Source organism: Macaca thibetana, chromosome 16 (assembly GCF_024542745.1).
Source record: "Macaca thibetana thibetana isolate TM-01 chromosome 16, ASM2454274v1, whole genome shotgun sequence".
Taxonomy (NCBI): Eukaryota; Metazoa; Chordata; class Mammalia; order Primates; family Cercopithecidae; genus Macaca; species Macaca thibetana.
Window position 1 is genome coordinate 43,812,435 of NC_065593.1, and position 25,492 is coordinate 43,837,926.

Below are 25,492 nucleotides of genomic sequence, written 5' to 3' on the forward strand. Positions count from 1 at the left end.
ACCTGTTAGCTGATCCCCTAAAGCAAAGAGAGATCTATTCAGGAAGGGGGAAACTAGGCATCAGGGTTAGCTGTGAAGTATGAGAAAATCTGCTTATATTTTATTTTTGGCTACAGACAGGTGTTTCCAATTTCTCATGTTTAGTCTTAAATGCATCCAAGTTTGTGTGTGTGTGTGTTGGGGGTAGTGGGAAGAACCAGATACACTTATTTTCAAACAAAAGCTGCCACAAGTTTATTAAGACATTACCGGCTCTTAAGCACACTGACTCTATAAATCATTTTCCATATATTATCACACATTCGGGAAAGTTTCTGAGACGATATATCAAGATAGGCTTATCTTGTGACTCAACTGGACCTGAGGAAAGAACAAAAGAAATTAAATACCTGATTTATAGCTGCTGGTCATCAACAAACACATACTGGCAATGTAATCTTTAGAGACAGGATAGCCAAACTGCTTTCCCCTCCTGGCTAAAGCTTTGCCCAAAATGCCTGTAACTTCAAAAATCCTTTGTCCTAATTAAATATATATATCTGCATTCTCAAAGTCTCTCAACATTCATTAATCTCTGAGGAGACCAAACAGTCAACTGAGATGAAGAGGCCAATTGCAAAGCTCAATCTCAGAACCACTGCATCTCAGACCCGAAAAGACGCTATGAGAAGGGAAGGATGTTCTATGGTTTGAAATATTGGGCAGTAGAACTAATGGCCAGGCCCATTATCTAGCTCTGTGAAACAGGGCAAGTTGCTAATTTCTCAAGAAACATATATATAAGAGGATTTAAGCTCATACAAGCTATAGCTATATTTGAAGACCCATCTCTCTGTGTTATTAAGTCTTTTGTGGATTAAACATGCTCAGTAATTACAATTTTGATGAGAATTATTGAATGCAACATTAGAGATCAGACCTCAGAAGAACCGAGCCAGATTATTGTGATTTGGGATAAGAAATTTCCAAGGAAGGTTCAACTTCAGCTAGACGGTTCCTGATCTACTTCCATCCCACCCCTCTAAATAAAGATGCAGTAACCTAGGGGTAAAGAAACAAAGCTCAGCTAATGTGCTGCTTCCACCAATTGACAGCAATGGATGTAACCTTAAAACCGGCAGAATTTGTAAGAAAAGGGTTTTCTTACTTCAAATAGTCTCTTTAGAAGTCTGAGTAATGGTGCAACCTGGAAAAGTGAAAAATAAGTCATCTAAACTTTGTAATTACCCACAGTATTTTCAATTAGATCACAGAGTGGCATTTAGGAAGATTTTAGCGGGAAAAATATGTAATTACAATCATTCACACCAGGCAGTTAGGTTCAGAATCGTCAATCTGACATTCTGGAGGATTCGAATGCCTCAGATTTTAGATAACATGAGTAAGCTTACTCCAAAGTTTCACATGGGGGTCTATGAAATACCTGATCAGAAATAATCAATAAAAATGTCATCAGTCCATTCCAGTCACTGGTATAGCTAGAAACAGTCTCATTCTACAGAGCAATCCCCTGGTGAAAAATCTAATGGCCTTTGGGTCTTAGAGAAAAGAAAATTTCAGTTATAAAAATACCAAAGGATTTGGAAGAGAAGTGCAATAAGAATCTGCATCCTTTTATAAAATACAAAACTGAAATAGAACCACTCCAAATCTGATCTGAAATGAGACTGATGAAATTATCCTGGTATAACCCATTTTCCTTTCAAAGTAAGTAGAACTTTAAACTACATTATTGTCTGGTATATTCTTCTTTCACAACTATTTCCTCAAAACCAATTTACATTCCTCCTTTTCTTCACTCCTGATTTAGTTCATTTTGAAAGCAGGAGTTCCCTAAAGCATACAAACATAAACACAGGGTTCTATGTAGCGTTCACTAGCAACACAAGGAGCAAGGAAAGAGGGCTGTGATTTACATCACAAGTTTTCTACTGAAAACTCTTTAGTTTGCCCTGAAGATCCACCTTGTCACCTATATCTTCTGGCAATGATGTAATTAGGTTTTGTTTGTTCCTGTTTTATAGCCAAGTATGTCGGGTACAGAAAAGAACCTGGACAGTGCATGTAAGTTTTGGTTATCTTTGTGCTTAACACCCTTATTTACAGCTTACAGCTACAGGGAAAGAAACACCTTTTAAAAAGAAATCAATTAAATCTAGTGGAATAAACTGAATTATTAAATCAGCAAAAGTTCATCTAAACATAAGGCACCAAGAAAGTGGAAATATATTAAAGTGGCTACTTTTCCTCAATTTGACATTCTCAAAATAGTGCTTTCCAAAAAATATATATATTCCCCTGGTGAACTTTTCTGCTAGTGACATTTTATGGTAGAAAAATACCCAAAGATAATGAAGATGAGAGTCAAGATAAACAGGCTATAATTTACTAATTGTAGAATTAGGAATATATAGTATCTCTTCATACTGTCACACGTAGTTTATAGGTATCTCTGACTTTTAAAGATAAATAATACCTACCTATACATCAGGGCCTTGCCCTTTTCATTCCCCAAGGCAAAGTATCCACTTCTTGGAGAAAAATCCATGGTATGAACATGAGAAATATTCTTCTTTTTAACCACTGGGAAGTTTGAAAATACTGTACAGGAAGGAAGATGAACCTGCAGGAGATAATAAAAAGCTTTAAACTGTAACAACTGGGAGCTCATGTTTCTTAAATTGTAATCTTCGTTCTTTCTGCTGAAACATAAAGCTCATTCTGATTGTAGCACACAAGAAAGTACAGTCTATTAGTGCAGCAAAGTATTCCAAAATCAAGTTTGATCTTTCATTTTTTTTATTACTTTATTTTTATAGTTAAGAGACATGACTGCAGTTTTGCTACATGAATTTCTTGCACAGTGGTGAAGTCTGGGCTCTTAAGTGTCACCATCATTCCAATGGTGGACAGGGGTGTCCAATCTTTTGGCCTCCCTGGGCCAAAACGCAAGAAGAACTGTCTTGGGCCACACACAAAATACACTAACACTAACAACAGGTGATGAGCTAAAAAAAAAAAAAAAAAAAAAAAAAAAAAAAAAAAACTCATGTTTTAAGAAAGTTTACAAATTAGTGTTGGGCCACACTCAAAGCGTCCTGGGCCGTGGGTTGGACAAGCTTGATGTACACTGTACCTATTAGATAATTTCTCGTCCCCTACCCCCCTTCCATGCTATCACCCTTCCAAGTCTCCAATGCCTATTATTCTATCCTCTGTGCCCATGTGTACACATTATGAAATTTTATCTTTAATGTGTTATTAACTGAGAAGAAAAGGGGGAAAGAGAAAAAAGCATCAACACAGCATCTAGCATGATGCCTGAGAGATTCAAATGTTTGTTCAATGAATAGATTAATGAATATACTAAAGCAAACAGCACCCACTCTAGCTTAATGGCCACAGTAAAGAATACTAAAATCTGATCACAGGGAAAAGAGATTTTAAACATGAAGATTCATCTGGTTAGTCAAATGGTGAAAAAAATGAAACATTATAAAGTCTGATTTTACATAACTGAAACCTAGGCAAAGTCATACCACATATATTCTACTACCATAAAATTGCCATTTTGTACTTTTAATTTTAAACTATTGTATATACTCTTTGCCTTTTACAATTTCTCCTCAAAGAGAGCTGAATCATGAAAATCTAACTCCAAGTGAAACTGTCCTGATTTAGAGACAGCCAAAAGCTCACCTCAAAGCCAGACCTAAGTATGAGGAGGAACACACACATCTCTTTCTCCAGAATCTACTTCCTAAGTTCAAGAGACAGGTCCTCACCCAATTTGTGGATGAATAAAACCCAGGTGTGGAAGCAGTTACCTTTAGGCCACAATTGTAACAACGCTCACTTTCAGATGTTCTCTTAGCTCTCCGAAAAGATATAGCACCGTGATGTTCAAATACATATAACCGTTACCATTCAGCTATTTACCTGGGCAGTTAGTCATCCTCCACACTTTCAGGTCACACTTTATACCATCAATCAAAGTGATTTTCACAGACAAGTGCTGGGTAAAACCCATTGATACATACACCTATTAAACTGCTTTCAGTCAGTCACACACTAGGCCAAATTCTGATACATACTTACCGACCATTTTGTCAAGAAAATACTGTTTACAGTGAATCTCCAAGCCACATTCAATTATTTTCAACTTTGCTGGAAGGCAGGTTCTGCCTGCACAGCACAGCATCAATGTGAAGGCAATGGTGCTAATGAGAAGTGGTCTTGACCCATTAAAGCTAAGTTGGCAGTACCCCAATTTGGTCTTCACTTCTAAAGTTCTTAAATACCACTCTCTATACAGGTTCCTCAAGAAATTACTTTTTTATATTAAGTATATATATTTTTTCAAGCACTTAGTAAAAAAGCAGACTCCTGTTTTATAGAGAGAAGCCACAACATGGATATTGCAAAAATTTATTTACATTTAATTTGGGAAGGCAGATATTCTACAAATCTGTGATAAGTACCTTGGTTTAACTGTGTTTCGCTTGTGTTATTGTAAGTTTGTATCCTCCAAGCATGCCCCAACTATGAACAGATGATCCAAAGCATCAGGAAAGCAGATGACCAGGAAAAAAACATTTGCTGCAAGGGCTAAGGACAAAGCTGTCCTACCTCTGCCTTTTGTTCCCACCTTCTTCACCTGATACTACAAAACCATGCCTCAGGCATTCACTCACCAACTTTCCTGGAATGACTTTGAAGTTTGGGGAGCTAGTTTTCTGACTCTTCCTCATCAAAATACACTAGAACCAACCTTTCTATCTGAATTTTTTTTTTTTTTTTTTTTTTTTTTTTTTTGAGATCAGGTCTCACTCACTGTTGCCCAGGCTGGAGTGCAATGGCGTGATCTCAGCTCACTGCAACCTCTGCCTCTTGGGGGCAAGCAATTCTTCTGTCTCAGCCTCCGGAGTAGCTGGGATTACAGGTGTGGGCCACCACACCCAGCTAATTTTTTTATTTTTAGTAGAAATGGGGTTTCCTCTTGTTGGCCAGGCTAGTCTCAAACTCCTGGCCTCAAGTGATCCTCTCACCTTGGCCTCTCAAAGTGCTGGGATTAAGGTGTGGGCCACCGCACTTGGCCTATTTTTAAATTTTATTTCTGCTACTGACTTGGAATATGGGGGAAAGGAGGTGGATTGTTTACAATGTCCTCCTAAGACATCAATAGTCTCTACCTGCAAGTATCTACACTTCCCCAGTGTAACCTCTCACTGCATTGGTGAATCTTCCCTTAGGCCAAAGATCTCACCTGATTAAAACTACGCAGTGCTCTGACATCTATTTATAGTCCCTGTTTTAAAAGCTACAATTGAACTATTAATTAGGAAAAATGCCTATAAAGATCCGACTTCTTTAACTCCTGGCCTCAGGTGATCCATCCGCCTCAGCCTCAAAAAGTGCTGGGATTATAGGCGTGAGCCACCGCAGTCGGCTTTCTAATACCATTTCTATCACAACAGTTAAGTATCCAGATATCAAAATTCAACAAGTAAAAGCTCACTCATCCTTGATTTAATGGGTAGAAAGTTCCATGACGTTCTACTACATCCAAAATTGTCGATGTAACAGGAATTTGACTTCTGAGTCTCCTGCTATTCCAACAGCTGAAATTCACAGTGATTTGTAATGGGATGACAAAACTGTCTGAATCATTATAAGGGATTGATTGCATTTAACGATACTAACAATGTTTTACCAAGGCATTATGGAGCTGCTATGCCTGGCTTCTTTCCATTAGATATCATGGTTGACTACCATTTAAAAACTCTGATTTGGCTTTTACTCATGAATTCCTTGTGTGATTTTGCCACAATAAAAAAATATATAAATGCTGTCATGATCACTGAAGCAAACTATGCAGAACTATTATATGCCTTGCAGAATATATTATGTCAACAGCAGATAGATCCCATGGTTTTCTAAAACAATTTACTACCATTAAAGTGATAAAAGGTTAATATTACTAGTACACCACTCCCATTAGGGAGCAGGGATTTTAAAGCTGACTTGAATTAGAACCTTCTCATTTATCAAATGATTCATTCAACAGAGAGGCAATAAAATGCTATGCTGTATTTTTCACTCTTTTTCCAGCAAACCATTTTGTTGTTGTTGTTGTTTTTGAGACAGAGTCTAACTCTGACACCCAGGCTGGAGTGCAGAGGCACGATCTCGGCTCACTGCAACCTCCACCTTCCAGGCTCAAGCGATTCTCCTGCCTCAGCCTCCTGAGTAGCTGGGATTACAGGCGCCCACCACAAAGCCCAGCTAATTTTTGTAATTTTAGTAGAGATGGGGTTTCACCATGTTGGCCAGGCTGATCTTGGATTCCTGACCTCAGGTGATCCACCTGCCTTGGCCTCCCACAGTGCTGGGATTACAGGTCTGAGCCACCACGCCTAGCGCAACAAAACATTTCTTAAGGAAATCATACGCAGAATCCCAATATATACTAGAGACAACAATGATACTGCTCTACATGATACAAGTAGGCGCTTAGCCTCCTCCTTGCCCTACATGCCATATAAAGCCCTGTGCAGAATCTAGGGCTCTGTGGAATTCAGCCAGAAAACCAATGAACTGCTAGAAAAAAATGTGGCATCCAAATCACAATTCTGCCCTTTATTAACTGTTTACTTTGGTTAAGTTAATCTCTGAAGAACTGTTATTTGGCTCAAACTTTTTGTAGAACTCTTTGTAAATCTTTGTAAACTATATATTCTAATATATATAGTTTATATTAGAAACTGACAAAGCTGACGGCAGATGCAAGGCTTTTTGCCAAGTGAGCACAACAAAAATAACACACTTTGTAAAGTGTGTACAATCTGGTAGTATACACATAGCAGCAAATGCAATTCTGCTATTCAAAGTTCTATGCCTTCTGTATACCTGGTGCCTTGAGCAAAAACTTAAGTGAATGAGGAAATTGGTTCTGCCTGAAGAGTAGGAAACTTCACAGAGATGGGGTGACACTGAAGCTGAGCTCTAAGGTTGGGCAGAAAAAGTTTCCATAGGCCCGAGGCTGCTATCCTTAGAAAGTTCTGGGCCAGGCCCGGTGGCTCATGCCTATAATCCCAGCACTTTGGGAGCCCGAGGCGGGCAGACCATGAGGTTGGGAGTTTGAGACCAGCCTGACCAACATGGTGAAACCCCGTCTCTACTAAAAAAAAACAATACAAAAATTAGCTGGGCGTGGTGGCACACGCCTATAATCCCAGCTACTCAGGAGGCTGAGGCAGAAGAATCACCTGAACCCAGGAGGCGGAGGTTGCAGTAAGCTGAGATCACGCCACTGCACTCCAGCCTGGGCAACAGAGCGAGATTCTGTCTCAGGGGGAAAAAAAAAAAGAGAAAGGTCTGTTTACAAGGGTAGCCATCGCATGGTGTTGGAGAACTTGACTAGCACACAGTTCCTCATCCTGGCATGAAACTTTCCCTGAATGATATGGGTAGCTCACTGTGCCTAAACTGTTTGTACAAACAATGTGGTTTATGCTAAACACCCGGCTTTTCTTCTGGGAATCTAGAATTTTGGTACATGCTAAGCAGAAGGGTACAAGATAGGCAGAGGTGGTACCTATATGAACTCCCAATAAAAATCTTCCGCAATGAGTCTCTAATGAGCTTCCCAGGTAGAAAACACTTAACACATGTTGTTACAACTCATTACTGGAGGAATTAAACTGTCTTGTGTGACTCCACTAGAAGAGGACTCTTAGACGGTTTCCTCTGGACTTTACTCCATGTACCCTTTCCCTTTGCTGATTTTGCTTTGTATCCTTTTCACTGCAATACATTTTAGCCATGAGTTCAACGAACATATGCAGAGTCCTGGAAGTTGTCTATAGTTAGCCACCAAACCTGAAGGTGGTCCTGCAGATTCCTGACACAAAGGTTATATTCACAGGTACTATCTAGCTATTTAAATTACAATACTTTTACACAATTTAATTTTCAAGTTCAACTTACTTTCAAAACCCAAGAACTGCCTCCGTTCCATTAAGACAACAGGCCTTAAAAAGGCAGATGAGGAAAGAAAATTGTGAAGGAAGGGTTTGCCTTAAATATAGTCCTTAACATTAACACTATAAGAAACCTCTGAAAACGAGGACCACTTTAGGAATGGTGAGAATGGACAGCAAAGCTTTCCTGAAAGAACTGACATAATCAAAAGTGGTGGTTACTGTGCATCCTTCCAACAACCACATCCAAAAGCTACAATACTAGTAATTTCTACATCAAAAGAAGCCACTGTTTTAAAAATAATTCAACACTCTCCTTTCCTGTTACTCTTGCATGTTTTCAACTTAAATTTAAAGATTAACAACGATAAAGGAGTAATGAAATATTTACCAATCTGACTGCTTCTTTCATTTTTTCTGAAGCAATTGCCAAGATTTCTGAAGTAGGATTGAAGGTCAGAGAAGTAACACCTGTAACCAGGTTCATTATAGCTTTTATTGGCTTTGGGTTTGTTTCTTGGAGACAAGAATCTTGATTGTATATATTTACCACTCCACAATTGGAACTACAAAGAGAAAAGGGATTAAAGTAGATTAAAAAACAAGTAAAAGGGCTTTCACAACCTAAGTGAATATAGATTTAACCCCACAAACTGGTATTTACAGGAATCATATGTTACAAAGAGTCCAGCTATCACCACTATAGCCACAGATGTCCTATAGAACCTCCAACCAAACAGGTTGAAAACAGAATTCAAATTCTCCCCCTTCTGTTGACTTCTTGAAGGTTAAACTTTACTGACTCTTCTTGCATCCTGTTTCCTTCACAGTCACCTCTTTCTCCACTGATTCTTGTCCTCAGGATTCTATTTCTAACCTACTTCTAGTGTCTCACTCATCTCATTTACTCCCACAGACCACCTAATCACCCACCACATCCAAATCAGTGCCTTTAGTCCTAATTATGCACTGCATTACTAACGGTTTGTGGGGGTGGCCACATGCATTAATTATCTCTTCTAACACCATCACCCCTCCTCCCTTCCTTCCGCCTCCTTTCAATGACAATTCCACTCCTCTGGTTGCACAGGCCTGGAGCCTGAGAACGTGAATACTTCTCTCCCACTCCTCATCATCTAAGCATTTATCAAATACATTACAAACATCCTTTGCCTATTCCCCTATTGCCATTCCTACTGTCCTGGTGACTCATTACCTGATGCCTGCCTATTGCTGCAGTGACCTCAAGGCTCATCTCCCTGTCCCTTTCTTCCTCTTCTAAAAGCTTAAAGATTTGCTTAAGATTCTTTAAGAATAACTTTAAGATTGTAAAGCCTTAAATGGTCTTTAGAAAAGCACATCAGAAATCAATTACACTGAAGGGCAATTAAAATTAAATGAGTTTAAGCTACTAGTATTAGATTCTTTCCTATATAGGCCCTTCAAAGGTGACTAATAAAAAGTGATACAAAAAACAGAGGGCAAGGAAGACTGGCTTCACAAATTTGAGTGAAGACCATTTTTGTGCAGTTTTTCTTGCCCCACATAGAGGCAAATGCAGGTCTTCTTAAAACTACTTATAGTTTAAACAGCAGTCTTCATTTTAAAGGAGCTTGATTCCCAAAAGATCTGCTACTCATGAACTGCTGCCACAGCACACACTACCCTGGCAGATGCTTGGCTTGTGCTGAGATGTCCCTCGCTACAGGCTTGGCACAGGCATGGGTAGGAAAGGAAGGGGTCTTCATCAGGGCACTCCCCCTCCAAGGGATCTGTTACTGTCTTACTGTCTAAGGCAGATGGCCTGGTCTCCAAGCTCCACAGCCTAGTTCTACTTGCCTTTCCTCCCAAACTCCAATTTGCAAATGGTGGTAGGGATATATATACAAGTAGTTTCCCCAGTTTTAACCTGGAAGGAGAGAGTGAACAAAGAGTAGAGAGCATGCTAAGTTTCTGGACAGCAAGACCCCTCCTTGACTTCCCATCCCAGGGAGGATTTGACTGAAATCACTTCATGGCTCAATTGTGTTTGGTCTAAGAAAATCATAAAAGCCTACTTCTTGAAGTTATAGAATTATGGGTGCTAATTAGTGGTTTAGTTAGGTAGCTTAGAATTACTGCAAAGTATCCAATGCCTCATCCTCCCACCCTGCATCTTCAGAATCAAGTAGGAGAACACACCCATCTTTTCCCCAGTGTAATAACCAATTTTTTCAGTAATAGCACAATGTGGTCTAGATAATATTTTTAAAGTTTCTACAATACTATCAAATGGTATTTCCTAGAAACATGTTTTTTATTTATACCCTCAGTTGGATAAAGGAAAAATGCTTTAGGTATCTTAAAGATTTAAACCCAAAGTTAGACTTACCTCCTCATCAATGACAAGAAGCTGAAAATATTACAGGAAAACTTGATGTGACCAAACAGGCATTTTAAATAGGAAAAACTACAATGACATAAGGTAGCGCCAGCATTTTCTTTGCTAAAAAGGCATTCAACTGCAGTTATAGTAATCCCTCCTTATCTGCAGGGCATATGTTCCAAGACCCCAGTGGATGCCTCAAACTGGATTACTGAACCCTATGTGTACTGTGTTTTCTCCTAAACACACATCTCTGTAAAAAAAGTTTAATTTATAAATTAGGCATAATAACAGACTGACATAACTAACAATAAAACAGAACAATTATAACAATATATATCCTAATAAAATTTACATGAATGTGATCTCTTGCTCTCAAAATCTCTTATGTAGATTTCAGATTGTGATTAACCACAGGTAACTAAAACCACAAACAGTGAAACTGCAGATAAGGGGGGAACTACTGTAATATTATTATTCAACACTGCACAAAGACGATAAAATGAAAAAAGCTCAGCTGGGTTAACCAATTTCCTAATTACTGAATAGTTTATAAAGAGAACTACTCACGCACCATCTAGTATATTCAATTCCTTAACATATTCTCATTAGCACAATGTGATTAAGGTTACAAGAATCTCTCTTACCCACAAGCAACATACTGTCCATTCCTAGATGTGGCAATGCTTAATCCATATAAACTGCCTTCATCAACAAATCTGTTAAGGCACTTCCTTGAGTTCACATCCCAAACATAAACTTCTCCATCCCCTGAATAAAAGAGTGAAAAAAATAGTTGTTACTTTTGCTTTAAACTTGAAAGGCAAGTAAACTGGCCACTCTCAGTCCCTCTTAATAGTATAGGAGACTACAAATACAGACCTATTATAACCCTTCTAGTTCTGGAAAACTGGACTAAGAATATTTCTTTTTTCTTTTTTCCATTTTTGAGACGCAGTTTTGCTCTTGTCACCCAGGCTGGAGTGTAACTGCTCCATCTTGGCACAATGCAACCTCCTTCTTCTGGGTTCAAGCGATTCTCCTGCCTCAGCCTCCCAAATAGCTGGGATTACAGGTTTGTGCCACCATGCCCAGCTAATTTTTGTATTTTTAGTAGAGACGGGGTTTCACCATGTTGGCCAGGCTGGTCTCGAACTCCTGACCTCAGGTGATCCACCTGCCTTGGCCTCCCAAAGTGCTGCGATTACAGCTGTGAGCCACCATGCCCGGCCTAAGAATATTTCTTGTATACATTCACATATACAGAAGAAAACTGCATCAGTTAGTCATTAATAGACAATACCTTTAGGTTGACATGAAAAAATCACAAGCTGTTGGTTTGAGTTGAACTTTTAGAAAAAGCTTCTAAGTTCCACTCAGATAAATTATTGGAGCAAAAATCTGAGGCAAAACAAAACACCACTCACTAGCATAGCTCTTCCAACATCTATCAACAGGTATTAGAGTACCTCATAGGCAAGATTAGTGATTTACATACCAAACTGTTAATGATGATGGAAGAGGAAGAAGTGAAAAACGAACTGATCCAGAACACAGGAATTTATAATTAAGACACATAATTTATCTATTACCAAGTTATTTAAATGATAAAAAATGCTAAACGCAAGCTTACAAATAAGCACAGATAGTTTACTGAAATGACCATACATCCATCTCAAAAGTGGATCCTCACTATTTTACCTCTTCCTTTTTCTAGTACCTCAATATCCTTCCTTTTAGGATATTGCTCTAAACTTCACCCTTCCAAATGTACTCTTATTCTCCCAACAAGAATTCAGTGAATCTCAGTTTCAACTCCCTAACAAATAAAATGTTCCAGGCTGGAGTAAGGTGCAGGTGAAGCAGCAGTAAAACATATTTGGGAAAACTGAATAGGATCAAATTTTTAAACCTTTGCCTTATATGTTTGCCTGTACATTAATGCTATAATAAAGGAAAGTGTTTAAAAATTAGTCTCTCAATAGACTAAAATGGGAAGAGATCAAAAGCAAGAACATCTAGAAAGCAAGTGCATGAAATGACCATGAGTTGATGACTTATGGCAAAAAAGGCAGCAAAGAATCCATGAGATTGCCAGGCATGGTGGCTCATGCCTGTAATCCCAGCACTTTGGGAGGCCGAGGCAGGCAGATCACTTGAGACCAGGAGTTCGAGACCAACCTGGCCAAAATGGTGAATCACCATCTCTACTAAAAATACAAAAATTAGCTGGGCATGGTGGCACACGCCTGTAATCCCAGCTACCTGGGGAGGCTGAGGCATGAGAATTGCCTGAAGCCAGTAGGCAGAGGATGCAATGAGCCAAGATCACGTCACTGCACTCCAGCCTAGGAGACAGAGCAAGACTCTGTCTCAAAAAAAAAAAAAGAATTCATGAGTAAACAAAGACAAAACCTATAAAGTCAGAAAAAGGTAAACTCTTCAACTCTTTTTATCTCAAAATATTCTTTTCATGTAAAAATGTAATGTGAACAGTATGTTACCAATCACATAAACTACTCCATACAGAATAAGAAAAGGGTCTGCACCCAGTGGCTCACACCTATAATCCCAGCACTTTGGGAGGCCAAGGCGGGCGGATCACCTGAGGTCAGTAGTTCGAGACTAGCCTGGCCAACACTGTGAAACCCCGTCTTACTAAAAATACAAAAATTAGCCGGATGTGGTGATGTGTGCCTGTAATCCCAGCTACCCAGAAGGTTGAGGCAGGAGAATCGCTGGATCCCGGGAAGCAGAGGCTGCAGTGAGCTGAGATCGTGCCACTGCACTCCAGCCTGGGCAACACAAGACTCAGTCTCAAAAAAAAGAAGTGGCTGGGTGTGGTGGCTCATGCCTGTAATCCTAACACTTTGGGAGGCCGAGACAGGTGGATTGCCTGAGCCCAGGAGTTCGAGACCAGCCTGGGCAACACAGGGAAACCCCGTCTCTACTAAAATACAAAAAATTAGCTGGGCATGGCGGTATGCACCTGTAATTCCAGCTACTCAGGAGGTTGAGGCAGGAGAATTGCTAGAACCTGGGAGGCAGAGGTTGCAGTGAGCCGAGATCATGCCACTGCACTCCAGCCTGGGCAACAGAGTGAGACTCCATCTCAAAAAAAAAAAAAAAGAAGAAGAAAAGCAGGAAGAAGGGGAGAGGGAGGAGGAGAACCATCAAAATTTCAAAATTACCCCTAACTTACCAAGGCTCAACTTTTGATTTCTCCTTCCCTGCTTTCTTAGGACCTTATTATAAATTAGACAGCTGTGACCAAATTTGTAAATACATTACATCTGCATCCAATTCATATACCAAATTTCAGTACCTCTGCTGACCAATCCTCCCCACCTCTTTTCCCTTCCCCACCTCTTCTCCCCGCCCTGACTCTCTCTCTCCCAGGGCCAAGGGTCATTTCATCAGGAATGTTACTCTGAATTCCTTCCTTCCTTCCCTCCCTCCCTCCCTCCTTCCTTCCTCCCTTCCTCCCTCCCTCCCTCCCTTCCTCCCTCCCTTCCTTCCTCCCTCCCTTCCTCCCTCCCTTCCTTCCTTCCTTCCCTTCCTTCCTCCCTCCCTCCCTCCCTCCCTTCCTTCCTTCCTTCCTTCCTTCCTTCCTTCCTTCCTTCCTTCCTTCCTCCTTCCTTCCCCTTCCTTCCTTCCCTCCTTCCCTCCTTCCTTCCTTCCTCTTTCTCTTCTTTTCTTTCTCTTCTTTCTGGTCACAAAAACTAGTATAATATAGAAAATATAGCTACTCCTGGCCTTTTATTCATTGATTAGAAACATACAAATGTAAATAACCTTGTGAAAGTCTGATTCTAGGATAAAAACAAAACAAAAATTAATGTTAATGCTAAAATTAATCCTTTTTAAAAAGTTAAATAATTTTAATTAATGCTACTAATTTTATTAACGTTAAATTACCAAATGCTCCTAGCTGAGGTCAAATAAAAATTATGCTAAAAAGCTGTACAGAGATTGCTGACTACTACTCACAGAGCAGAACCACTTGAAAGCCTCCCACTACCAAACACAGCATTAACTATGCTAAGATTATGTAGCTCTCCCAAGGGATGGCCCCCACGGTCCTTTGGGATACAGAATAAGAGTCAACAAGGCTTAGGGAAGTCAGAAAGGTAGAAGAGCAGGACAGTGCAGTTAATTAAAAGAGCTACAGAAAGGTCAGAAAGGACAATAATGAAGACAATTTAAAACATTATCGAAGTCAAGAGAGTATTGTTACAGGAGTTGATGATTTTAAGTAACTTTCAAAAAGAAAGTCAGAAAACCTTCAAATGAATCATCTTTTTTTAAATAATGTCTGCCTTATCTTTTTAAGAAAGGTAAGACTACTTACTTAAAATCATGTCTCTTAAGATAATTGTAGATTCACATACACTGTAAGGAATAATACAGAAAATACAGTGTGGTCTTACTTTACCATTTCCCCCCAATGTTAACATTTTGCATAACTATAGGACAACATTACAACCAGGATAGTGACACTGATACAGTCAAGACACAAAACTTCCTGTCACCACAAGGACCCCTCCTGTTGGTCTTTTACAGCCACCTCCACTTCCCTCCTGCCCTCAAATCCTCCTTAAACCCTCACAACCACTAATCTATTCTCTGTATCTATGATTTTGTCATTTCAAGAATGTTAATATAAATCAAACTGTAGTGGAAGTTTTTCCTTTGCCCTCTGAAGGTTTCCTGAAAACCAAGTGACAAGAGATAGAATAGGGAAAAAAAGGCATATAAAATTTTATTTTAATGTTCATAGCACGGGAAATCATATGAGAATGATTACCCCTGAATAACCTTTTACATAAGCGTAATCTTCCCATTCTTTCCCCAAACATGTTAAAACTGCATGTTAAATTGTTAGCCCTCCACTATTATTAGTTAATGAGAAGGCAATGGCAACAAAAATGAATTCTAAAAATAAATCCAATTTTCTACCTAAAAAGAAACTTAAAACCAAACACGGCTTTTCGTTAAATTCATATATATATACATATATATATATATATATATATATTTTTTTTTTTTTTTTTTTTTTTCTTTTTTTTGAGATGTGATCTCAGCTCAGTGCAGCTTCTGTCTCCCAGGTTCCAGCGATTCTCTGCCTCAGCCTCCCGACTAGCTGGGATGCCTGGCTAAGTTTTGTATTTTCAGTAGAGACAGGGTCTTACCATGTTGGCCAGGCTGGTCTTGAACTCCTGACCTCAAATGATCCACTCACCTCCGCCTCCCAAAGTGCCGGGATTACAGGAGTAAGCTACCACACCTGACCCTAGTTGTTTTTTGTTTTTTTGTTCTGCTTTTGTTTTTTTTGAGACAGAGTCTTGCTCTGTAGCCCAGGATAGACGGCTAAAAAAAAAATTTATTGAGATGGAGTCTCGTTCTGTCCCTCAGGCTGGAGTGCAGTGGCCCAATCACAGCTCAGTGCAACCTCTGCCTCCCAGGTTCAAGCGATTCTCCCACCTCAGCCTCTCAAGTAGCTGGGATTACAGGCCCGTGCCACCACGCCTGGCTACTTTTTGCATTTTTAGTAAAGATGGAGTTTTACCATGTTGGCCAGGCTGGTCTTGAACCGCTGACCTCAAGGTATCCACCCACTTCAGCCTCCCAAAGTAGTGTGATTACAGGTGTGAGCCACCGTGCCTGGCCCAAAATTTAAAATGTAAAAATATCCTTAGCTTCTTTCAAGTCATTGACTTACCCGAAGAGGCATACACTTTCTTACTATCTGAAGAGAATGTGGATGCTGCAACCCTTCCATTAATTTTCATGCTTCCAATCAGTTCTTTGGTCTAAAACAATAAATATTTATCAAACTGTTAGAAAGTATACAGAAGAATCACACAATGTAGAGAAAACTAACCTAGTTCTCTATTTTCTAGCACCTACTCAACTGTATTTTTCCCTGTAATCAAAAGGTCTACCCCAACTGCCAACAACTTCTCTCCAAGTCCCACCTGTGCTCCTCTACTTAGAGATGCATATTTAAGGACACACTGAGTTAAGGTTCAAGACTATGCCTACACTAATGTCTTGTGGGAGAAGAACAAGTAGCAATAATAATGCTTTACCTTCATTGCTAGCAAATGCAAATATCCAGCAATGCCATTTATGAGCAAGAAGGACCCATCTGAGGAGACTTCAAAGCTCCTCACTATCTTCTCTTTCAAACCTAAAATAGGAGATAAGGCAATTAAATAAAGTTTAATACAGTTTTCAATAAAACTATCATCTATTTACAAATGAGTTTCTTACTTTTTAAAATATGTAAGTGGCTCAAATTAAACAAAACCCTGGCTCAGACCCTGAATAAGTCTAAACCCAGGCATCACTGAGATTGACCCAAACATAAGGTCACTACAAAGCACTTAGCAAACTTCTCTTCTTTGTCCTGGTTAGCATTTACCATTTTACTTGCAGGCCACAGACTCAGCTCTCCAAACAGTAAACATATCAATTAATTTTCCAAATATATGCAGTAATACCGCTAATTAACTAAAAGGATAAATTATACTTCTTTGTCACAAAGTTCATTACCAGAAGGGAAATACACTGCCACTAGAGACAGCCAAAAACATAAAAACATATACAAACTAGCTGCTGGCCACTTACTAAGCAGCTCATGATGGAGAGGAGTCTCATCTTTAACTTTGTGAGACAAAAAAAAAAAAAAAAAAAAAAAAACCCAAAACTTTTCACAATATGTCAGTTTACTTAAGGATTGACTAGCTTCTCTGGATGTGACACATGTAACCAAATCATACGAGAGCTAGGTATACAAACCAGTCAACTTACTTACAAAAGGACATGTCTTTTTCCATGACTGAAAGGTTCATATTGACTATACAGGAGACTCTTCCTGACATCAAAATGCTTAGAGAGCCAAGTTACTCTTTAAAAAGTTACCTAATAGGATGCATCAGAATGCATACAACTGGCTACCTCCAAAGAAGGAAAGTAGGTAGCCAGGGAGACAGAGCAGAAGAGAGTTTTCACTATTCATTCGTTTCTCCATATTAGACTTTCATACCATGTGAATATATTGCCTAGTCAAAAATATATGTCTGTATTTTTAAAATTTTAAGTTACTAAAATACTAATTAGAGAAAAAGGATTTACGAAAATCTGGTTAAGGACCCTTGTTCCACTTCAGGAAAATGCAGATTAAGGCTACTTTCCACTACTACAAACTAAATATCCCACTCTAGTCCTGCCTCCCAAAGACTACATCTTAGTTCCCTTGCTTGCACTCATGCTTCCCAGTATTATTTCAGACACATATTTCTAAGCACTGGGGTTACTTCTGCTGATGACCAGTCTCCTTACTATGAAAGGCACTTCACTATCCCTAATAAGGGTAATTTTAATCGCAATTTCTTAATAAACCGTATGTACTGACTGAAGTATACTGAAATAGTTCCAAACATAAAGAAAATATCATTTCATGATGAAGCAGAGACAGGAGGCTCATTCTAGCACCATGTGAAGCTACAGCTGGAAACCCCTACAGACCTAATCCTAACAGCACAGTATCAGGCAGTGGAAATGTGAAAATAGAAAAAGGAGAAATACTGGGAAGGAAAGATCAATGCCATGTCTCCAGAGGAGGTGGTGACTAGACACACACTCCTGCACACCTAGCAGATCCATGGTAAAGATCACTAACTGTATCTTGGCCAACGCATGGTGTGCTTTCTCCCAAGAGGATGCAAGACAAGGAGACGCCAGAATCCATTACTTTTGATTAGTGAAATGACATGTAAAAATAACAACTACTACATATTGTTTTCTATTTCAATATGAGAAAATGGTTTAAGGCTTTTTAACCACATGAGGTCCATGGACCACAGTATCACCATCACCTGAGAGAACTAAAAATGCAGAATCAACCCACCTAAGACCTACAGAATCAGAATCTGAAGCTTAATGAGATTCCCCAGGTGATTCATGTGCACATTTACTTCTGAGAAGCTCTGCCTCAGAGTAAACCAAGGATCTACTCGGAAAGGATCAAAGTGTCAGGAACACAGGAAAGAAAAGACTGGAAATGCTATTAACATCATAAATGTTTCTAAAGTTGGCCCCATCTACTTTCAGCCACTAGTAGAAAAATGGTTGTACAGAGCTACTCTTGTCCTTTCCAGCCACACGCACGTGCAGTTTAATAGGGAAAGCACCAGTGAGCCGTGCCATATGCCAACACTACCTCCTGAGATTAGCCAGACAACCTCATTAGAAGGGCTTTGGTTCCCAAAGGATGCATGAAGGTGTCGGTGTATTTTAGGGTATAAAGGAGTAGGGAAATACAAGAAAAGAACGGGTATGGTAGAGGGCAAATAAATTTTCACCTCCTAAAAAGGCATTATTTTTAGGTAGTTCATTCTTTAAAATACAGAAGTACCTCCAAAAGCAGTGCTTTATTCCCCCTAAATATAAATTAAAATTTTATTATAACTAACACTAAAACTACAGAGTATCCAAGTTTCCTGAAGATCAGAGAGGTGAAACAGTTTGTCCAAAGAAATGGAATCCGGGTCTTCTAGCTCCATGGCTCATGCTTTTTCTGCTGCATCAACTGCTAACTTTATAGCCAAGTATTTGCAATTGTTTCTCTGGTTTAGGGGGAATATATACTTCCAAATTATGATCATTCCATAAGTGTTCAATAAAAAAGTTCACTGATTTCATTCAAATGCATTACCTCAAAAGCACAAAGACATTTTCCAAATACTATACCGAAAGAAACTCTTATTTTTAAGAATCCTATGGAGTGAAAAAAGTGGTTGTAAACACTGCTATATAAACTCACCTGAGGGGGGATGATTGGTTGCATGTGTTCAACAGAAATCTTACCTCTCACTTGATGCACAGGAATTAACTTTCCAGCTAGCATGTCATAGACATAAAGAACCTTGCTGTGGGTACTTGTGGCTAAAACTTCTTCCCCATTAGCACTAAAACAAGCCTTAAAGATTGGAAACCTTTCCAAATAGATGCTCTGGATTTTAGGATTTGTTTTCCCATCAACCTATAAAGAAGTACAAATTGGTTCTTTTGATTATTGCCATGAACCCTGTATCCTGGTAGTATATACTTTTCACTACAAGCATTCATTTAAAAATACATACCCAAGGGGCTGAAGGCTGACTTAAGCAGCCATGGCCAATGATTTAATCAATCATGCCTATGTCAACGGGCCTTCATAAAAAATCTTAACAGAAGGGGTTCAGAGAGCTTCTGGTATGCTAAACACATGGAGGTGCCGGGGAGGTGGCATGCCCTGAGAAGGCACAGAAGCTCCACTCTCCTTCCCCATACCTTGCCCTACTAATCTCTTGAGTTTGTCCACCCACAGATAAGGAAATAGAGTCAGTCGCATCCAAACTACATGAACTGGACCAAGTGTTATTCCCTAAAAGAAAACTGGGATACCCTATCCAAAAGGAGATACTGTGAAGCACCTGCAGGACTGAATGGTTACATTTGTGACCATGTGTTCACCATCTATAACCCCATCAAAGAGTGACATCCTGAAGTGAAGGGCCAGGTCTGTTGTTTATTGTTGCAATCCAAGAAACTTATCAGGGTACATTAGTGTTAGATGAATAAACATGGAAGACGCAGTAAAGTCATGAGGTCATATTATTGCTTTGCTCTAATAACTCACCAGAAAATTTTAAAAACACGTTTTTATAGAGATAATATATTCACTAACATGATTAATACATTCATCACTTCTCAATCTATTATTTTAAACCAATATTTTGCTGAACTTTTATATTCAGTGGAAGAAAAATTTTACTCCAAATCCCCTATTACGGCTTCTTGTACACTGAAGTCATACAGGTGCATTCAATAAAAATGTGAGTGGGCAAGGGATGGTGAGCTACCAAAACTGTGAACAGGCAAGGGGTGAGCAGCTGTGATTGACAATAGTGACAACAGACTTTGGAGCAAGAAGCAAGGGCAGTATGCTGACTGGATGTTCTATTTTGTACTTCCAAGCAAATGAACTCTGTCACTTCCGTTGAGACTCAGCTATGCTTTGGGCTATGACATTTTAGCCATGAATTTTTTTTTTTCAGTATTTTTGCATTTGGGGTTGCAAATGTCTGGTTCTTAAATAAAAATAATGCATTAGAAATACATAAGTAAATAAGGACGCACACCTGAAATAGTGATACAGCATTATCTAATCCAGCGACCATCACAATCTGTGCACCGGGATGGAACTGCACAGATGAGATCCGAGCAACAGTAGGACGTTCAGCATTCGCAGGCTGGCAGTTCTTCATCTATAGGAAATGAAAGCTGGGATTTTATCAATTGAAATGAATTAACATTATTTCCTTTAGAGTATAAAGAAAAGACATTATCATTTACAATTCAGGAAAAAAAATGCACTGGAATGTTAACCAAAGGACCACAACTCTAAAAAAAAAAAAAACCGCAGCTCTGGCACCAACTAGCAAGTCACTTTACCACACAAGAATCCATTTTTACCATCTTTCAAATAAAAAGATTAAATCATTAAAGTGCTTTCCATATCTAGAAGTCTGTATGTATTACTCATTCTTAGAGCACTAGTATGTAGTCATTTCCCCAAAATACATCCATTTGTGTTAAGAGACTTTCACTTCTGAGGAAATTTCACTTAAAACTTCTACTTTGGCACCTGGCATCTTTGCATTCATGGCACAAATGCAAGAGGCACCACACAGTTGTCCCCACAGTTCTTCGATTGGCACAGGTTGCTTGCTTTATTCTCTTAGGGTACACGGTTCCAAGTTTAAAGTAATGGTAATCTCATCCATCACCTGGACTATTTTGTTATTTATTTTGTTTTTACAGGTTTCCCCTTGAATTTTTAAAACTCAGTTAAAAACAAAAGTGTTTTGTTTGTAGTCACTGAAGGTAAATTTTTACGGTAACTATTACCTTTTTTTTGAGACTGAGTTTCGCTCTTGTTGCCCAGGCTGGAGTGCAATGGCGCGATCTCGGCTCACTGCAACCTCTGCCTCCTGGGTTCAAGCAATTCTTCTGCCTCAGCCTCCCAAGTAGCCGGGATCACAGGCATGCGCCACCACACCCAGCTAATTTTGTCTTTTCAGTAGAGACGAGGTTTCTCCATGTTGGTCACGCTGGTCTCAAACTCCCGACCTCAGGTGATCGGCCCTCCTCAGCCTCCCAAAGTGCTGGGATTACAGGCGTGAGCCACTGTGCCCGGCCATGCAGTAACTACATTTTTAATGGAGGTGAATTCACCCTGTGAAGGCCTGATGAATTGTCCTCATAAGGTGGAAGAGACAAAATCACTCTAATTTATCATAATAGGTTCCCCTGCCCCATTTAAATACTCCTGCCAATGTGTAATAAGATACCTATGTTGCCAGGCGCGGTGGCTACGCCTGTAATCCCAGCACTTTGGGAGGCTGAGGTGGGCGGATCACTGAAGTCAGGAGTTCGAGACCAGCCTGACTAACATGGAGAAACCCTGTCTCTACCAAAAATACAAAAAAAAAAAAAAAAATTGCCAGGCATGGTACTGCACGCCTGTAATCCCAGCTACGTGGGTGGCTGAGGCAGGAGAATCGCTTGAACCCGGGAGGCAGAGGTTACAATGAGCCAAGATCACGCCCTTGCACTCCAGCCTGGGCAAAACAGCAAAACTCCGTCTCAAAAAAACCAAAAACAACAAAAAAAAAGATATTTATGTCATAGAGGGATCTGTTAATATGACAGATATTAAACTAAAGTACTGTCTGCTAATATGATGGATCTAACTAAAGTACTGTGCTAGGTAGGCAGCTGGTTACCACAATGAACAAGCTAGACATAGTGATGAGTTAAAAAGTGAATAGTGTAGACCACTTCAGACAAAGTCTTGTCTAAGGTGCCATCTGAGCAGAAAAGAAAGAATGAGCTAGCTATTAGGACTGCCTGAAGACAAGACAGGCAGAACAAAAGAGCAAGAGCAAAGGTTCACTGGCAAGAAAGGACCTAGCAGCATGTCCAAGAAACAGAAAAAGGCTTGTGTGACTCAAGTGGGAAATCATGGGAAATGGGTCTGAGATGAGGCTAAGGATCCAAGCAAAAGCCAGATTGTAAAGGGCAGTATAGAATACGATAAGGAATTCAGAAGTTTTCAAAAAGCAATGAAAAGTGACATGATCTGATGTTTTATTTTTAAAAGATCCCTCTGGCTGCCATACGAAGAATGATTTAAAAAGAGGTAAAGTGGAAGTAGAGAGCCCAGTCACAAAGCTACTGCAATATGCCAGATAAGAGATGACAGCAGTATGGACTAGGTTGATGCCAATGAAAATGAAGATAAACCAAATAAGATTCCTAGAATTACTGGAAAATTTATTTATTTATTTATTTATTTATTTATTTAGAGACAGGGTCTCGCTTTCACCCGGGCTAAAGTACGGTGGTTCCATCACAGCTCACTGTAGCTTCAAACTCCTGAGCTCAAGCAATAGGAACGTAATACCTCTAGAACATTTTTGCAAAAGGAAAAACAAAAACAAAAAAACAATAACATAAGTATTTACCAGGGCAAAATGACAGCAAACATATTTAACCCCAGAGATAATAGGAATCCATACATCTGTTACTGGGAAGCAGATTACATTGCAGAGGTAAGTAGTCGGATAGGGTCCCCCAACTTCACTGACTCTCACCTTCAAGATTCCTCTTGGAAGAGAAGTTGATGTGGATATGAAATTCCCAGTCCTTTGCAACAAATCATCTTCATCCTCTTCACTTTCATCTAAGTCAAACAAACCCAGAAGGCTGATCTTTAGAATCAAGGAGCTGCCCCTCTACCTACCCAAAACTTCTATGAATATATTTTCAACATCAACTCCCTTTCCAGCCTCCCAACTTCAATTGCTTTTTTTAAAGTTGCAATTGGCAAAAACAAAACAGGAAAAAAAAAAAACCATTTAAAGGGAAGAAAAAGATGACACAAAGCTTAACATCCATAGTTAAAATCAAAATTTAACTCTAGAATGAAAGACTAACACATACACAGATGGTTACTAAAACAAGATAAAGTGAAATAAAAGTTTAAAGCCAGCATTTCATTTAAAAAGAGCAACTCATAATCACGGCAAAATTGGCAATAGGTTGGCTACTGATCTAGCTTAACAACTCACATGAATAAGAACCAGAACTTTTAGCTGACTGATCAGTCAGCAATCTATGTATCAGAACTTCAAAAAGAGCTAATAGGGCTGCTTTTCCCCTGGAGATGACTGATGATTCCCGTGGAGACAGCTAAGGAGCTGAGCAAACTTAAAACACTTGCAAAGCTAAGAAGGAAAAAACTAGCTCCAAGCTTCTTGACAGGGTCTGGTAAGCCACCAGGTTTTGGATTGAGGCCACAAAGGGCTACCACTAGGATTAAAGGTGAAATCAAAGAATTATAAGAATATCTTCCAAAAACTGAAACTCTGCTTCATAATTCCTCATTAAAATAAAACGTTCTGGGATTGCTAGTGTCCCCTGCCAAGCTAGCTACCTAGAAGTAAACATATAAACCATCATTCTAGATCTAATTAATCGACATTATTTTTCATATGAAATGTTCATCACTCAATGAAATACAACCAGACAAATACTGACAAGATAACTTGACTAAAAACCAAAAGGAAAACTAAACAATCCCCACAGGGATCTAGACAACGGAATTATCAGATACAAACCTTAAAAATACTATGTTTAGGCCAGGCGCGGTGGCTCACATCTGTAATCCCAGTACTTTGGGAGGCTGAGGCAAGTGGATCACCTGAGGTCAGGAGTCCAAGACCAACCTGGCCAACATGGAGAAACCCCGTCTCTACTAAAAATACAAAAATTAACCGGGCATGATGGCTTGTGCCTGTAATCCTAGCTACTCGGGAGGCTGAAGCAGGAGAATGGCTTGAACCCGGGAGGCAGAGGTTGCACTGACCTGAGATTATCACTGCACTCCAGCCTAGGTGACAGAATAAGACTTTGTCTCAAAACAAAAACAAAAACTATATTTAATGTAGTTAAAAATGAAAAACAAGACTCAAAATTGAGCCAGAAATCTAGAATATTTTAAAAAGAAATTCTACAACTGAAAAATACAGTAATTAAAATTAAGCCCCCAACAGGCCGGGCATGGTGGCTCATAACTATAATCCCAGTACTTTGGGAGGCTGAGACAAGTGGATCACTTGAGGTCAGGGGTTCAAGACTAGCCTGGCCAAAACGGTGAAACCTCGTTGTCTACTAAAAATACAAAAATTAGCTGGGCATGGTAGTGCACACCTGTAATCCCAGCTACTTGGGTGGCTGAAGCAGGAGAATCACTTGAACTCAAGAGGCAGAGGTTGCGGTGAGCCAAGGTTGCGCCACTGCACTCCAGCCTACAAGACAGAGCAAGATTGCCTCAAAAAATAATAATAAATTAAATTAAGCCTCCAATATAGGTTTTTAACAGTTTACCAAATTAGCTGTAGAGAGAATTTGTGGTCTAGAAAACGAATCAGAAAAATATACCCAGACAGAAGTACAGAAAGAAAAAGGATAAAAAACACACTTGGCCGGGCGCGGTGGCTCAAGCCTGTAATCCCAGCACTTTGGGAGGCCGAGGCGGGTGGATCACGAGGTCAGGAGATCGAGACCATCCTGGCTAACATGGTGAAACCCCGTCTCTACTAAAAATACAAAAAAAAAACTAGCCAGGCGTGGTGGCGGGCGCCTGTAGTCCCAGCTACTCGGAGGCTGAGGCGGGAGAATGGCGTGAACCCGCGAGGTGGAGCTTGCAGTGAGCCGAGATCGCGCCACTGCACTCCAGCCTGGGCGACAGAGCGAGACTCCGTCTCAAAAAAAAAAAACAAAACAAAAACAAACAAACAAACAAAAAAACACACTGAATGCCAACGTGGGCAACATAATAAGATCCTGTCACTACAAAAAAAAAATTTTTTTTAATTAGCTGGGCATGGTGGCATATGCCTGTAGTCCTAGCTACTCCAGAGGCTGAGGTGGGAGAATTGCTTAACCCATGAGGTCGAGACTACAGTGAGCCAAGATCACATCACTGCACTCCAGACTGGGCAACAGAGTGAGACCCTGTCTCAAAAAA

General features: G+C 39.6%; 1 protein-coding gene across 2 annotated transcripts in view; it reads right to left on the reverse strand.

The window, feature by feature from the left end:
- Nucleotides 1–209: 209 nt before the first annotated feature.
- The window catches only part of UTP18 (UTP18 small subunit processome component), a 241,757-nt gene continuing 216,474 nt past the window's right edge, over nt 210–25,492 (reverse strand). For both annotated transcript variants that reach the window (XM_050765077.1, XM_050765076.1), the window contains 10 exons: nt 23,055–23,143; nt 20,538–20,663; nt 19,222–19,396; nt 16,440–16,540; nt 16,070–16,160; nt 10,995–11,118; nt 8,374–8,548; nt 2,481–2,623; nt 1,148–1,186; nt 210–360 (listed from right to left, as the gene is read on the reverse strand). In XM_050765077.1, the coding sequence (XP_050621034.1) occupies nt 1,162–1,186; nt 2,481–2,623; nt 8,374–8,548; nt 10,995–11,118; nt 16,070–16,160; nt 16,440–16,540; nt 19,222–19,396; nt 20,538–20,663; nt 23,055–23,143 (1,049 nt within the window). In that variant the 3' untranslated portion in view covers nt 210–360; nt 1,148–1,161. The remainder of the gene's footprint in view (nt 361–1,147; nt 1,187–2,480; nt 2,624–8,373; nt 8,549–10,994; nt 11,119–16,069; nt 16,161–16,439; nt 16,541–19,221; nt 19,397–20,537; nt 20,664–23,054; nt 23,144–25,492) is intronic.